This window comes from Lactuca sativa, chromosome 2 (genome assembly GCF_002870075.4).
Source record: "Lactuca sativa cultivar Salinas chromosome 2, Lsat_Salinas_v11, whole genome shotgun sequence".
NCBI classification, from domain to species: Eukaryota; Viridiplantae; Streptophyta; class Magnoliopsida; order Asterales; family Asteraceae; genus Lactuca; species Lactuca sativa.
In genome coordinates this window covers 185,165,632-185,178,921 of record NC_056624.2, presented here as the reverse complement: position 1 = coordinate 185,178,921, position 13,290 = coordinate 185,165,632, and the positions used below count along the sequence as shown (strand labels likewise).

Below are 13,290 nucleotides of genomic sequence, written 5' to 3'. Positions count from 1 at the left end.
TTGGCTACATTTTGTATGTATGAAATTCAAGGTAATGCGATGATAAATTTCACTTTCCATGCATACAAATACATATATAATTATGGGAACTGATCCATACACAACAATTTTTCTCCGTACACAACAATTGATGCTTTAAAATGTTGTATTATACAACTATATAATATAATACACATATATATACATTATAGTATCCTACTTTGTTTTTTTCATTACACACAAATACATATATACAAAAAAAAAAGTACACATGGAAAAACACATACATGCATCATACACATACAAATACATATCATATATACACAATATATACATTCTACATACAAAATGAAAGATAAAAAGATGAAAATGAGCTTGTGGTGGTATAATTTCGAAGTTTTTCGGTGAGGATTCTACAATTCCGATAACAATTCAGAAATTTTATTTTTCCGGCAACAATCTTTAAATCGTTAAATTAAAAGCTTAAAATCAGTGGAATAACACCAAACAGAAGAGAAATAGAAAATAAGAGAGGATTCAGACATTTTTCGTTCGTTTTGGGTCGGAATAGCTCACCGATGAGATGCTTCTGTCGCCTGAGACGCCTTGTCGTCGCCGGTAATGGAGATGTTGTGGTGGTCGGCGGTAAATCTCGCCGACTGGTGATAGAACGTCACAACAATCGTTGGTGGTCGGAACAATAGTTGAGGAAATCGCCTTCGGAAAGAGCAAATGAGGCTAACATAGGAAAGAGCTGAAGTTGGGGGGGGGGGGGGGGGGGGGGGGGGGAGAGGGGGTATCTACAAAGGGATTTTGTGGCGACAAGTAGGTTTTAGCGGCGACACTCATGGAAGGAAAAGTCAACATGTTTTTTTTTCGGAGCATTAGCGGCATCGGACGTGATCGCAATTACTGTCACCGCAAATAGTATGCATTTTAGTGATTTTCAACCGTTGGATTAGATGTAGATCAAATGGACAGGGTTCACATATGGCTTTTGATGCGGATCGACAGTGCGAAGGTATTAGCGGCGACAACCACCTTTAACGACGACAAGTAACGCAGAAATTACTTGTCGCCGCTAAAGGTGGCTATCACGGCTAATACCTTCATTTCTTGTAGTGAGTTTCTAACTATTACAATTATATATATATATATATATATATATATATATATATATATATATATATATATATATATATATATATATATATATATATATATATATATATATATATATATATATATATATATATATTGGAACTATAGTTTATTTGATTAATTAACTTGTTATTTTGTTGGTCAGCTTGATCGATCCTTCTCATTAGTGATGAAATAGAAAACGTATTGCAAATTTTTACCAAGTCAGTCGTGGTTTTATACCCATTTGTACAAGCTGGACTTCAAAAATGAGCAAGTTGTGGTTATCAGTAGGAACACGAGTTTGAGTTTCCTGTATGGACTATGGACTAAATCTCTTAATTCTTCGTCATTTTCTTGTTTCATTTTGTTGAATATTTCAAGTCAACCCATTCTCACCCACTCCCTTGCTAGCTAATACTAAGTATATAAATAGTACATCTTCATTCGTGTTTGTATACCTACCTAACAGCTCAAACACTCTAATCAACCAATATGATTTCATTTATGTCTTCTGCGAAATCTCTTCTCATTTCGCCTATGGAACACTTCATCCATCCCGACTTTCACCAAATCTTTCAAACAATGACACTCGTCAACAAGTTTCTCTTTCTGGTAGGTATCTGAAATTCTGCATGCATGTTGTTATCTAGAATTCTAGATCCTTAATCACTTCAAGAGAATAGTACTGTATTAATTCTGAAGGGATTAATTTATTTTCTATGCAGATAATTCATAGTGTTGATAAGTCAGGGATAGGGTGGCACCGTTTGCCGGTGTTCTTGGGGCTATTCTACTTGGCTATACGCCGGCGTCTTCATGAGGAGTACAACTTGATGAACGTGGGGAAAACTCCTGTGGGGTCCCGATTCAATCCCAGTGACTTTGCTTTCAGGTCTGCCAACGGAAAGTTCAATGATCCGTTAAAAGGAAGATGCCGGAAGTCAAGGGTCTTTCTTTGGCAGGAACATGCCTTCTGCTGATCAGAAAGATAAGGTATGTTGAAGAATTATACACATGAATACGTCTTGTTCGATCAAAATAATTTCATGAAGTTTTACTTCTATACATGTGCATCATTTAATAGATCGATATAATTTGATATTAATTATATATATATATATATATATATATATATATATATATATATATATATATATATATATATATATATATATATATATATATATATTGGGGTGTTTTAAGAAGAAAAATTAAAAACATAATCTTTTTTGAAAATGATAAAGACATGTGTAGATTGTTTAAAAAATACAAGTGTTAAATAAATATACAATACGTACAAGATTATTATAAGAAGCAAGGTCCACGAAGATTCAACTCGTGCGTATTCCTGATTCATTTGTACTCTATCAGTGGATAGTAATCATTCGAACTACTACTTCAACTTTACGCATTAAATGATTAAATATAAATCAATACGCCATGTAGGGAGGTAGGGTCAATATATAGCAATTTTAATATTTATTAATAAAACTTTTTATGCAATTACGTACTGCGAATGCGATATATAATTAATGGAAAAGTTGGAACAATCCTGTCACATAGACAATGATGTATTTGATCACTATGGGAGTTTTTTTTATTATTTGGTTAAATTACTTTTTTTTCAAGTTATTAATTAGTTCACTAATTTAAGTGATGATTACACGAGCAATCATTTTTTTTAAGGACGGAATTATATTAAAACCCACTGTCAAAAGAAGAGGCATGGCAAAAAAAAAATACAAAATGATTACAAAATATTAAAGGAGGATCACACAATATAGTCCAGTTAAGTTTGTGTACTTTACTTTATGTTTTATCCAACTAAACAACGCCAATTTTATTAATTAAATGTCGAGTTCTACATAGAGTTCTACATAAATATGTAAATATGTAAGTATATATGATTTATATTTTTATTCAGGCATAAGAAATAATTATGCTTTCCTATTCGTCAAATCGTATGCCTCTTGTGTTTGTGTGTACGGAGTTAATTAACAAGTGATCTTAATTTTACTAAAACTAAATAAAAATAAAATAATTAGTATATAGTTGTAATAGTATGATTAGTTGTTCGAACATCTATAGCTAAAATGATAAAAGAAAATGTTAATTTGCAATATCTATCTCATATGATATTAATTTAATTATAATAAAAAAGAATGTAAGTACGGTTTTTTTCATATGATATCAAGTACAATAGATTTGAAAAAGATGGATGAAGGTCCAGGTCATGGGAATAGGGTATTGTTGTTGCTGTTGAATTTCCTAGAATGACTTGTTTAGATAACTTTAGGTTATGTAGTTTTTCAAAAGCGATAACAGAAGTTTTATGAGATACAATGTGAGATGAAGACATTTAAGCTCTAGTTAATATTGTGCAGCTATTGAAGCCAGATCCTATGGTGGTGGCAACAAAGCTTCTAGCACGCAGAGAACTTAAAGACACTGGAAAACAGTTCAACATGATTGCTGCTTCTTGGATTCAGTTCATGATTCATGATTGGATCGATCACCTCGAGTCAACACAACAGGTTTGACCAACATATATACATTTATGCAAGAATATATATTGCATGTAAACCCATAATTAAACTCTAATGCACAATACATGAGGCATGAGTATTAGAACCTGATCATGCTTTTGCATCGTATGCAGATTGAACTCAAGGCACCCGTGGAAGTTGCGAATGAATGTCCTCTTACATCCATCAAATTTTACAAGACTAAAGAAGTTGATACTGGTTTGCCCGACATTAAGAAAGGTCATCGTAACATCAGAACTCCATGGTGGTATGATTTTTAGCGACGCTTTTATTCTCTTCGTTCTCTTTCAATATACATATATACCTTGAACCAAATAGTTGTAGCTTTGAAAGTAAATGTTCATATAATTTAAAACTCAAAATATAGATAGTTCATGAATTAAAAATTGTGAATTATCAATCGAATAACTAACGCCCCACCCAGATTTAGGTTTATATCAATTAAAAAACACCCAAACATTTTTGCGTAATATGAAGTAATTAACAGAGCTTGGGATACATAATACATACAGGGACGGGAGTGTAGTATATGGAAGCAATTCGAAGAAGATGCGCCAAGTGAGAACATTCAAAGATGGAAAGTTGAAGATCGAAAAAGACGGCCTCCTGCAACATAACACCGACGGATTGCCCATCGCCGGCGACGTTCGTAACAGTTGGATTGGGGTATCAACCTTGCAAGCACTATTCATCCTCGAGCACAACGCCGTTTGTGATGCATTAAAGGTACACTAACTCACTAGTACTATATATATTTCTTACTTATATTAATATATATTTATGGTAATCAGAAAGAATATCATTATTTGGAAGATGAAGATCTGTATCGTCACGCAAGACTGGTAACTTCGGCAGTTATTGCAAAGATACACACCATTGATTGGACTATTGAGCTTCTCAAAACCGACACACTTGTCGCTGGAATGAGAGCTAACTGGTAATAAACCTGTTTTTCTTTTAGCTAGAATATACTATTGTTAAAATATTGTAACGTGAAATTCTCTTGAAAATATTCAATTACAGGTATGGGCTATTAGGAAAAAGATTCAAGGACACATTTGGGCATGTTGGAGGAGCCATTTTGGGAGGTCTTGTAGGGTTAAAGGAACCCGTTAATCATGGTGTACCTTACTCACTAACAGAAGAATTTACGAGTGTTTACAGAATGCATTCTCTCTTACCTGATCAACTCTTCATTAGGGATGTCAATTCAAAGCCAGGGCCTAATAAGTCTCCAAAATTGAGCAAAACGTAAGACTCTTTAATTTGGACCCATGTAAATTGACGTCGAATATGCATGTACTCTCACTCAAAATTGTGTCTAGGATATATATGAATCCGAAACTTATAAACTGGACCAAGTCTATCGCTATGATTTTTAAACATCATGCATATCTCATTATGCAATGATAAAAATTATCTGCTAGAGTAATTTTCTCCTTCAAAAAAATACTTTTAATGGATTTTCGGAATAATTAGAATAACTTTTACAGGATTGATATGATAAATTTGATTGGAAAGAGTGGGGAAAAGGAATTGTTAGATATTGGATTTACAACACAAATGGTATCAATGGGGCATCAAGCATGTGGGGCACTTGAGTTATGGAATTATCCGGTGTGGTTGAGGAACATTGTACCTCAAAACGTTGATGGCACAGATCGCCCAGATCATATCGACTTAGCATCACTCGATAGTAAGTATCATCTTTCTTTCACATAATATTATGGTTTTTAATTTTAATATTGTTCATACGTACCAAGTCTAGCATATTGAAATTTTATATAAAAACAATTACAGTTGGGATAATGGTTTTGGTCCTAATTAATACATGCATGATAATGCAGTTTATAGGGATAGGGAAAGGAATGTAGCAAGATACAATGACTTCCGTAGATCACTACTCTTGATCCCGATCTCAAAATGGGATGATCTAACGGACGATATAGAAGCTATTGACACATTGCATGACGTGTATGGTGATGATGTGGAGCAACTCGATCTTTTGGTAGGAATGGCGGCAGAGAAAAAGATCAAAGGATTTGCCATCAGTGAGACTGCGTTTATAATTTTCTTAATCATGGCATCAAGGTATAATTAACTCAAACACATGGAAAATATAAAAACTAAAAATAAAGAAACCATATATATGAATATACTAATTGGTTCTTTAATTTACTTGTGCATCAATTGTAGGAGACTCGAGGCAGATAGATTTTTCACAAGTGACTTTAACGAAGATGTGTACACGAAGAAAGGGTTTGAATGGGTGAACACAACCGAGAGTTTGAAAGATGTGTTGGATCGGCACTATCTGGGAATGACCGATCGTTGGATGAACTCAACGAGTGCTTTTTCTGTTTGGGATGCTGCACCAGAATCACATAATCCTATACCAATATATTTTCGTGTCCCTAATTAAGTAATTATTCATGTTTTGTATATATATGTATTAGGGTTTACTTATTGCATGGATCTTCTGAAAAGAAATTGTTTAAATGGTAAATCAAACCACATGTCCGTACATGTGGTAAATGATAATTTTTTATATTAAATGTTTAGCTCAAAATAAATAGGAATAAATTCATATAATTCTAAACGGAAAATTTTATTTACAACCATGGTGAATGAAAGCTAGTACTGTTAATTGTTATGTACACCAACCAAACAACTCGAAACTTATATCCTAGATCCTGAGGAGGAACACTTGAATATCACATGGAATTAATGGTGATCATTGTTTGAGAAAGATGATTATAATTTTGTAACATTTCAAAATTTGTAAGGTAAAAATTTCACTTTTAATTCAATTACTATTACCAATCATTCAAAAATGCATCATGGTATCAAAGTACAATCCCAAAATCAATAAGTTGCAGAAACATGGGTGAATGCATTGTAGTCACGTCGGATCCTTCTTTTTTATACCAGAAGTACCCGAAATTATAAACAATAAACCGTAAGCACAGAGCTTAGTGAGTTCCCAAAATATCACATATCACACACACACGCATATATATATATATATATATATATATATATATATATATATAATAGCATGTGGTTGTGTCAGGTCCGTATCAACCCATATGACCAAGTTTCTGTGACTTTTGTGTCTCGAGATTACAAAATGATCATTGCATGATAGTTTAGAATCTAACACATTCTACTAGTAGCAAGAATTAGGTATTCTTACACTAGTGATAAGGATTAGGGATTGTGAAATGAGCATTAATTGGAAATGTATTCAATTGATCTATTTCACAAAGTAAGGACCAGATGTAAACATAGTATGTATGATTGGAGCATGGGATAATTAAAGTTATAATTCAAGTATTAAGTTGATTATCCGAAACATTATATAATGAATAATGTCTAATCAATATGGTGATTAAATAATAAGTGTTTTATTTATACTCAAAGTGTTGAGGCCATATTAGATTCGATTATTCTTCTGTTTCACTTCGCATGTTTTGACTTCCAGAATAACTAGGTTATTCAAACATCCACAGTCAATCATACTTTGGAAGTAGGTAATGAGGTAAGAATGTCATGAATCCGACTGTAGATTGTCTAAAGTGTTTAGACATAGCAAAAGTTTGGTGCAGTATTCATGAGTGCTCCTGAAATAAGATTTGAGTATTTGATTAAACTCACGCTCACGTGAATCACTTCATAGATTTTATCACGAGTGATTGTGAGACGATAATATCTTATATTCTTGAAACTGAGAGATATGAGTTGTTGTTTAAGAATCGGTTGTACATTGATAATACGTAAACGCATCAGTAACTTAATGTTATAAAACGTATTGTTGTGTGTGATTTGATGAGTAAATAGTGCAAGCATATGAGTCGACGTTTATCCGTTCCTTTTACCCAAAGTGGGATAAAAGTGATATATGTGGGCCCCTCGATGATTTAGTGATGACACCTAAGCGTTTGGCCAAGCCTGGACTAAGTTGATGTGTTCAACTGAAGTCTATTGTAAGTCGTATTAAATCGGAAATCGGGAAACAACACATAGACAAAGAGAATGGTAATAATCCATGTCTTATGTCTATACGATATCTTGAGAATGGAGAAATATATGATCCCTTATCTAAAGGACGCATTGCTGATAAGATCAGAGTCCAACAACGGCTTTTGAAAGCTACGATTGCTAATCAGATTCTGAAGTCGTACGTAATAATAGTTATTAGACTTATCCAAGTGGGAGACTGTTGGATTAATTGTCTAAGCCCATAACTATTTTTTGGTATGTGCTTGATGGACTCATAACTTCAATTAAGAGGCGGAAGGAAGAATTCTTCTTTGTTCACGCCTCTACTTTCGCGGTCCTTATGACTTATGGTGTCTGGGCTGATATAGTTGCCGATGCGGCTCCTGAGTTGAGTGACGATAAGCGGGTTATCGTAGATCGTATTTTTGTAAATTATGTGAAATGTTCGGATCCTAACGAGACGATGTTATGGATTGCTAGTTTGAGCTCCCATTGGAATAAGTTGAGGAAACGACATTTGCATACCATAGATAGAAAAACTGTTGAGCGGTTGCATAAGAAACGGCTTGCCAGTTCCAGTCAAGTGGTGGAAGATGCTTCTACTCCAAATTCCCCCATTCAATCGAAGTCAAGCATGGATTCTTCCTTTAATGCCTCAGGTAACGATTCCATTTTTGTTTCCCTGAAGGTTATCCATGAAATTATTGAGGCAAAGCATGCTAGTGGGAAACCACCCTCTTCTTCGTCCTAGGTGTTTGGAAAAAGCTTTCCTCGAAGAGGAAATTAGGGCTAGATGTGTCTAGGGAAAAGAACCCTACCTTTGGAAGATGTAACGTACCGTTACGAGCCCGCGATTGACCTTCCTCCTCTAAAGCAAAAAAGGACTATACGGGTTGTGGAGAATAAGAAACGCTTAATGAAGCTTTAACTTCGAAACCCCAGACTGAGGATACAGTTCCCGTTTTGCATGTGGTTCCAAACGAAGTAGTTAAGCTTCATGAGTGCCCGATTACTTCAAACCTAAAATTGTTGCATGTCGAGGACTCTCTTTCCACTTCTTCTATCGATATTATGGGATCAAAAGAAGTGGAGGGTTCTTAGTTATTGAACCAAGTTGTTGTTGATATGCATCCAAAAGAAACCTCTGTAGCCATCCCTTTTGCTATGGTTGTTTTCCAACGCAAGTTATTTGGTGCTAGATGTAGAGTATTTCGTACATCCCACACGGAGATAACGGTCATTATTGTTAATTCTATTCCATATGATTCAACTTCCCAGGTTGTTTCGAGTGCTTCTCTGGTTGAAATGATTTATATTAATGCTTTTAAATGTGTACGCGTTCAACTGACCTTCCTGGTATTTAAAGTTGAATATAAGGCGTGGATCGGATATATATATATATATATATATATATATATATATATATATATATATATATATATATATATATATATATATATAGAGAGAGAGAGAGAGAGAGAGAAAGAGTTAGGTTCAAATGTTTTCACTATCTATTGTGTGCATGTATGATTGATTCTGGACCAATCATTTTAGTTATTTTAAGAAAGTAATTAATGTATATTAAATGCTGAAGATGTAATTAATATCCATTATGTCTTCAACATGTAATATGCATTAATTACTTTCTTAAAATAACTAAAATGATTGGTCCATAATCAATCATATATGCACACAATAGATAGTGAAAACAAAATAATATAACCCTATATATATATATATATATATATATATATATATATAGAGAGAGAGAGAGAGAGAGAGAGAAAGAAAGAAATAAAGAGAAAGAAAGAGATATATAAAGGAGGTTACATATTTTTTAGATTGGATGAGAGTAATTTTGTTTGTCATCCTCTCAGTGGGAAATTATTATGTTGTGAAGACTGATTCACCATTTGACCATATATAGTCGTTAGGCAGACCAAGCATGGGGTCGCATTCCTTGCGAGGGACATGGGAAGCTCCCCAAGAATATATTATTTATAGGTTTGTTCCTATATCATATTCACCTTCATTATCGTCATGGGCCAGCTATTGTTAGAGTTACTTAGGTTTGGCTTTATTGAGAGTTTTAAATCAACCAACTAGTCTTTATACCTCTTAAATTTGTGTAACCTAATGCATCAAAAATTCATTCGGCATAAAGCAATAAAATCTTTTGCTCTCGTGATCATCATGGACATAGTCAATCATTCTGATCACATGAACCACATAAATTGATTGTGTTCTTATTTTTCATTATGGATTATCACTTTGTGTGAAATCTTTTATCATTTGTTGAAGTGCTTAAACTCTAACACACATATATTAAGTACGACATAGTTACATTAATGTATCTACCATCGAAAGTTGAAATATAGTATTTTGAGGTAAAATAATAATATGTTATGAAACTAAAATGAACAAGAATGACGTTTAAGTCGACTTTATTTTAAATTCGAAGTAAAAGTTCGACATGATTTTTGTATGCAATTTAAATATATGCTATGTTTACTATATATTATATATTTTAACCTATCCATTGATCTAACCCTTCTAGTGGTTATAATGACGTCTAGTTGTACAATCTCGAGTTAAAAAGTCGCCAATTCTGGTTCTTTCGGATACCGCCTTCCTGTACCAATCTCATCTTCATTTCCAGTCAATTTTTTACTATTATTTTGAAGACCCAAACACACAAACACAGCTAATATATAGGGCTATGATATTGTTGTAAATCGCACCACCAAACCCATGATCCCTTTCATGTCTTCTGCAAAATCTCATCTTCTTTCACCTATCAAGAACTTCATCCATGCTGATTTCCATGGAGTCTTTCAAAGAATGACACTGACAGACAAAGTTCTCTTCCTGGTACGTATTCTCATGCTGCATGCATGTTGCTTAACTAAATCTTGATTAATTCCACACAAAAGTTGATCAATCATCTGTACAGAACGTTCACGGCGTTGACAAGTCAGGCATCGGGTGGCACCGTCTGCCGGTTTTCTTGGGACTGTCGTACTTGGCTATACGCCGGCGTCTTCATGACAAGTATAATTTAGTCAACGTTGGGAAAACTCCTGTGGGTGTTCGGTTCAATGCTGCTGACTTTCCGTTCAGAACAGCCGATGGAAAGTTCACTGATCCTTTCAATGAAGGTGCCGGTGGTGAAGGAAGTTTTTTTGGCCGGAACATGCCTCCTGTTGATCAGAAAGATAAGGTACGTACATTGAGATTAGTGTCGTGTGGATATTGTTAGTTCTGAATTGGCTGATAGTGATTATTCTAACTGCTACATTATTAAAATGTAACAAAGATACCAAACATATTAATAAATGTTAAAACCTTTTATACAATTAGTTATTATGATAATAAAATCAATTTTATGTTTTTAATCTTAAATTAACTAAATTTTTAAGATGTTTGAAGACGAAAGTTTTAATTTTTTTTATTATCATGAAATCTTTAATTTTAATCGGAAAACAAATTTATCTATTTATTATTAAAATTATAATAAAATAAATATCATTTTTTTTAACATCTAGAAATATAATCAGAAACGCTAACAAGATGCTAGGGGAAGGTTACAACACAACGGACATTGGATCTTCAACCGACTCTCCCAAACTAACCTTAACCCCTCTCTAGACTTGAGCCAATAAAAAGCAACAATTTTCACGTCTAAAACAAGCCAATTTGTTGTTAAAAGACAATTCAATTCATGGGAAAAAAAAAGCCAATTTGTTGTTAAAGACTATTCAATTCAATAGGAAAATGACATATAAGTCCAATGAAGTTTTCAAACTGTTCAAAAAACTCAATTATGTTGTATGTTCAAGAAAACTCAACAAACTTAACATTTTGTCTAAAAAAGCCTAACTAACTTGCACTTCCATTCACTTCTTATTTAGGATCAACCGGTTAATGAAAATCAACGAATGACATGGCTTATGACGTGTAATTAAATATCGAAAAATGACTTGTAAGACCAACGAAATTTCAAGACCATTCAAAAAACATCAATCATGTTTTGTTTGTTGAAAAAAACCCAACAAACTTACATTTTTGTTCAGTTCTCATTAAAGGCAACCAGATTCATTACGTATACACCTAGTTGGCAAATGACATTGCATTATATTTAATGACATGGAATAAACAAATTACAATTGCACTTTATATATCGATTTAGGGATTGGAGAAGAGAAAAGCGAACGGTGTCTGTGTTCGATCTCTTGTAATAGCTATTTTTTATTCTTTCTCTCAATCGTTGATGTCCAACTCAAGATCTATAAAGAATATATTTGACGATGAAAAACCTTGTGGATGTAGACGCCCTTCTTGGATTTGGACATCTAGAACGGAGGATCATCCAGAGAAAAAAGTTTAGGGTTTTTTCGAACAAAGTTCAGGGCTTGTTCGAACAGATGGGTAAGTGTAACTGAAAGCTTTATCATGTTCATATTCTATCTATTTGTTTGGTTTCTTTCAAAAACAAAACAAATATGGACATGATAAAGCTTTCAGTTACACTTACCCATCTGTTCGAACAAGCCCTAAACATTATCTCTGGATGATACTCCATTCTAGATGTCCAAATTCGAGAAGGGCGTCTACATCCACAAGAGATTGCATCATCCAATATCTTCTTTGTAGATCTTGAGTTGGACATCAGCGATTGAGAGGAAGAAGAAGAAGAAGAAGAAGAAATAGTTATTACAAGAGATCGAACATAGACGTCGTTTGTTTTTCTCTTCTCCAAACCCTAAATCGAGATATAAAGGGCAATTCTAATCTGTTTATTCCATGTTATTAAATATAATGTCATGTCATTTGTCAACTAGTTGTATACCTAATGAATCTGGTTGCCTCTAATGAGAATTGAACAAAAGTATAAGTTTGTTGAGTTTTTTTCAACAAACAAAACATGATTGGGGTTTTGTGAACGGTTTTGAAACTTCATTGTTCTTACAATTCATTTTCCGATATTTAATTACACGTCATAATCCATGTCATTCGTTGACTTTCATTAGCCGATTGACCATAAATGAGAAGTGTAAGTTAGTTGGGTTTTTTTAGACAAAATGTTAAGTTCATTGAGTTTTCTTGAACAGACAAAACATAATTGGGGTTTTTTTTAACAGTTTGAAAACTTCGTTGGGCTTATAATTCATTTTCCCTTCAATTCATATGATTCAAAAGATACCACAAATATGTCTTGGTAATGACCCTCAGCATCATTTTTTCCTTCTTCATCTGCATGTAAGCAGTCTCATCGCACCACTAAATTAAAGAGGTAGCATTGAGAGAAAACTCCTTCCACTAGCCATTAATCTTTGCTCTAATTTCCTTGCTCGACAAACATTCTAGAAAGAGATGTTCTTATGTTTCCTCTTTACCATTACAAGTGGTACAATGATTGCATCGAATATGGACCCTTTTTTATCTAGATTACGTCTAATATAAGATTAGACACATATGAATATTGATTAGTAGATGATAGTATTGATTTATTATCATTCTAAGAATAACTAGATAAATTGGTTTTCCACTTAAAACTAAATATTTTGTGACCATACAAATATTAAAACTTTAGCTTTCAAAGTTCAAACATCTTAAAAAT

The 13,290-nt window shown here is 33.5% G+C and overlaps 1 protein-coding gene and 1 pseudogene across 1 annotated transcript in view; both read left to right on the top strand.

The window, feature by feature from the left end:
- The first annotated feature begins 1,556 nt into the window (after positions 1 to 1,556).
- On the top strand, positions 1,557 to 6,218 carry LOC111876448 (alpha-dioxygenase PIOX-like; annotated as a pseudogene).
- Positions 6,219 to 10,245: 4,027 nt separating this feature from the next.
- LOC111876451 (alpha-dioxygenase PIOX) overlaps positions 10,246 to 13,290 on the top strand; it is a 22,146-nt gene continuing 19,101 nt past the window's right edge. Inside the window, exons 1-2 of the mRNA XM_023872977.3 lie at positions 10,246 to 10,541; positions 10,624 to 10,890. Coding sequence (XP_023728745.1) covers positions 10,422 to 10,541; positions 10,624 to 10,890 — 387 coding nt within the window. The 5' untranslated portion in view covers positions 10,246 to 10,421. The remainder of the gene's footprint in view (positions 10,542 to 10,623; positions 10,891 to 13,290) is intronic.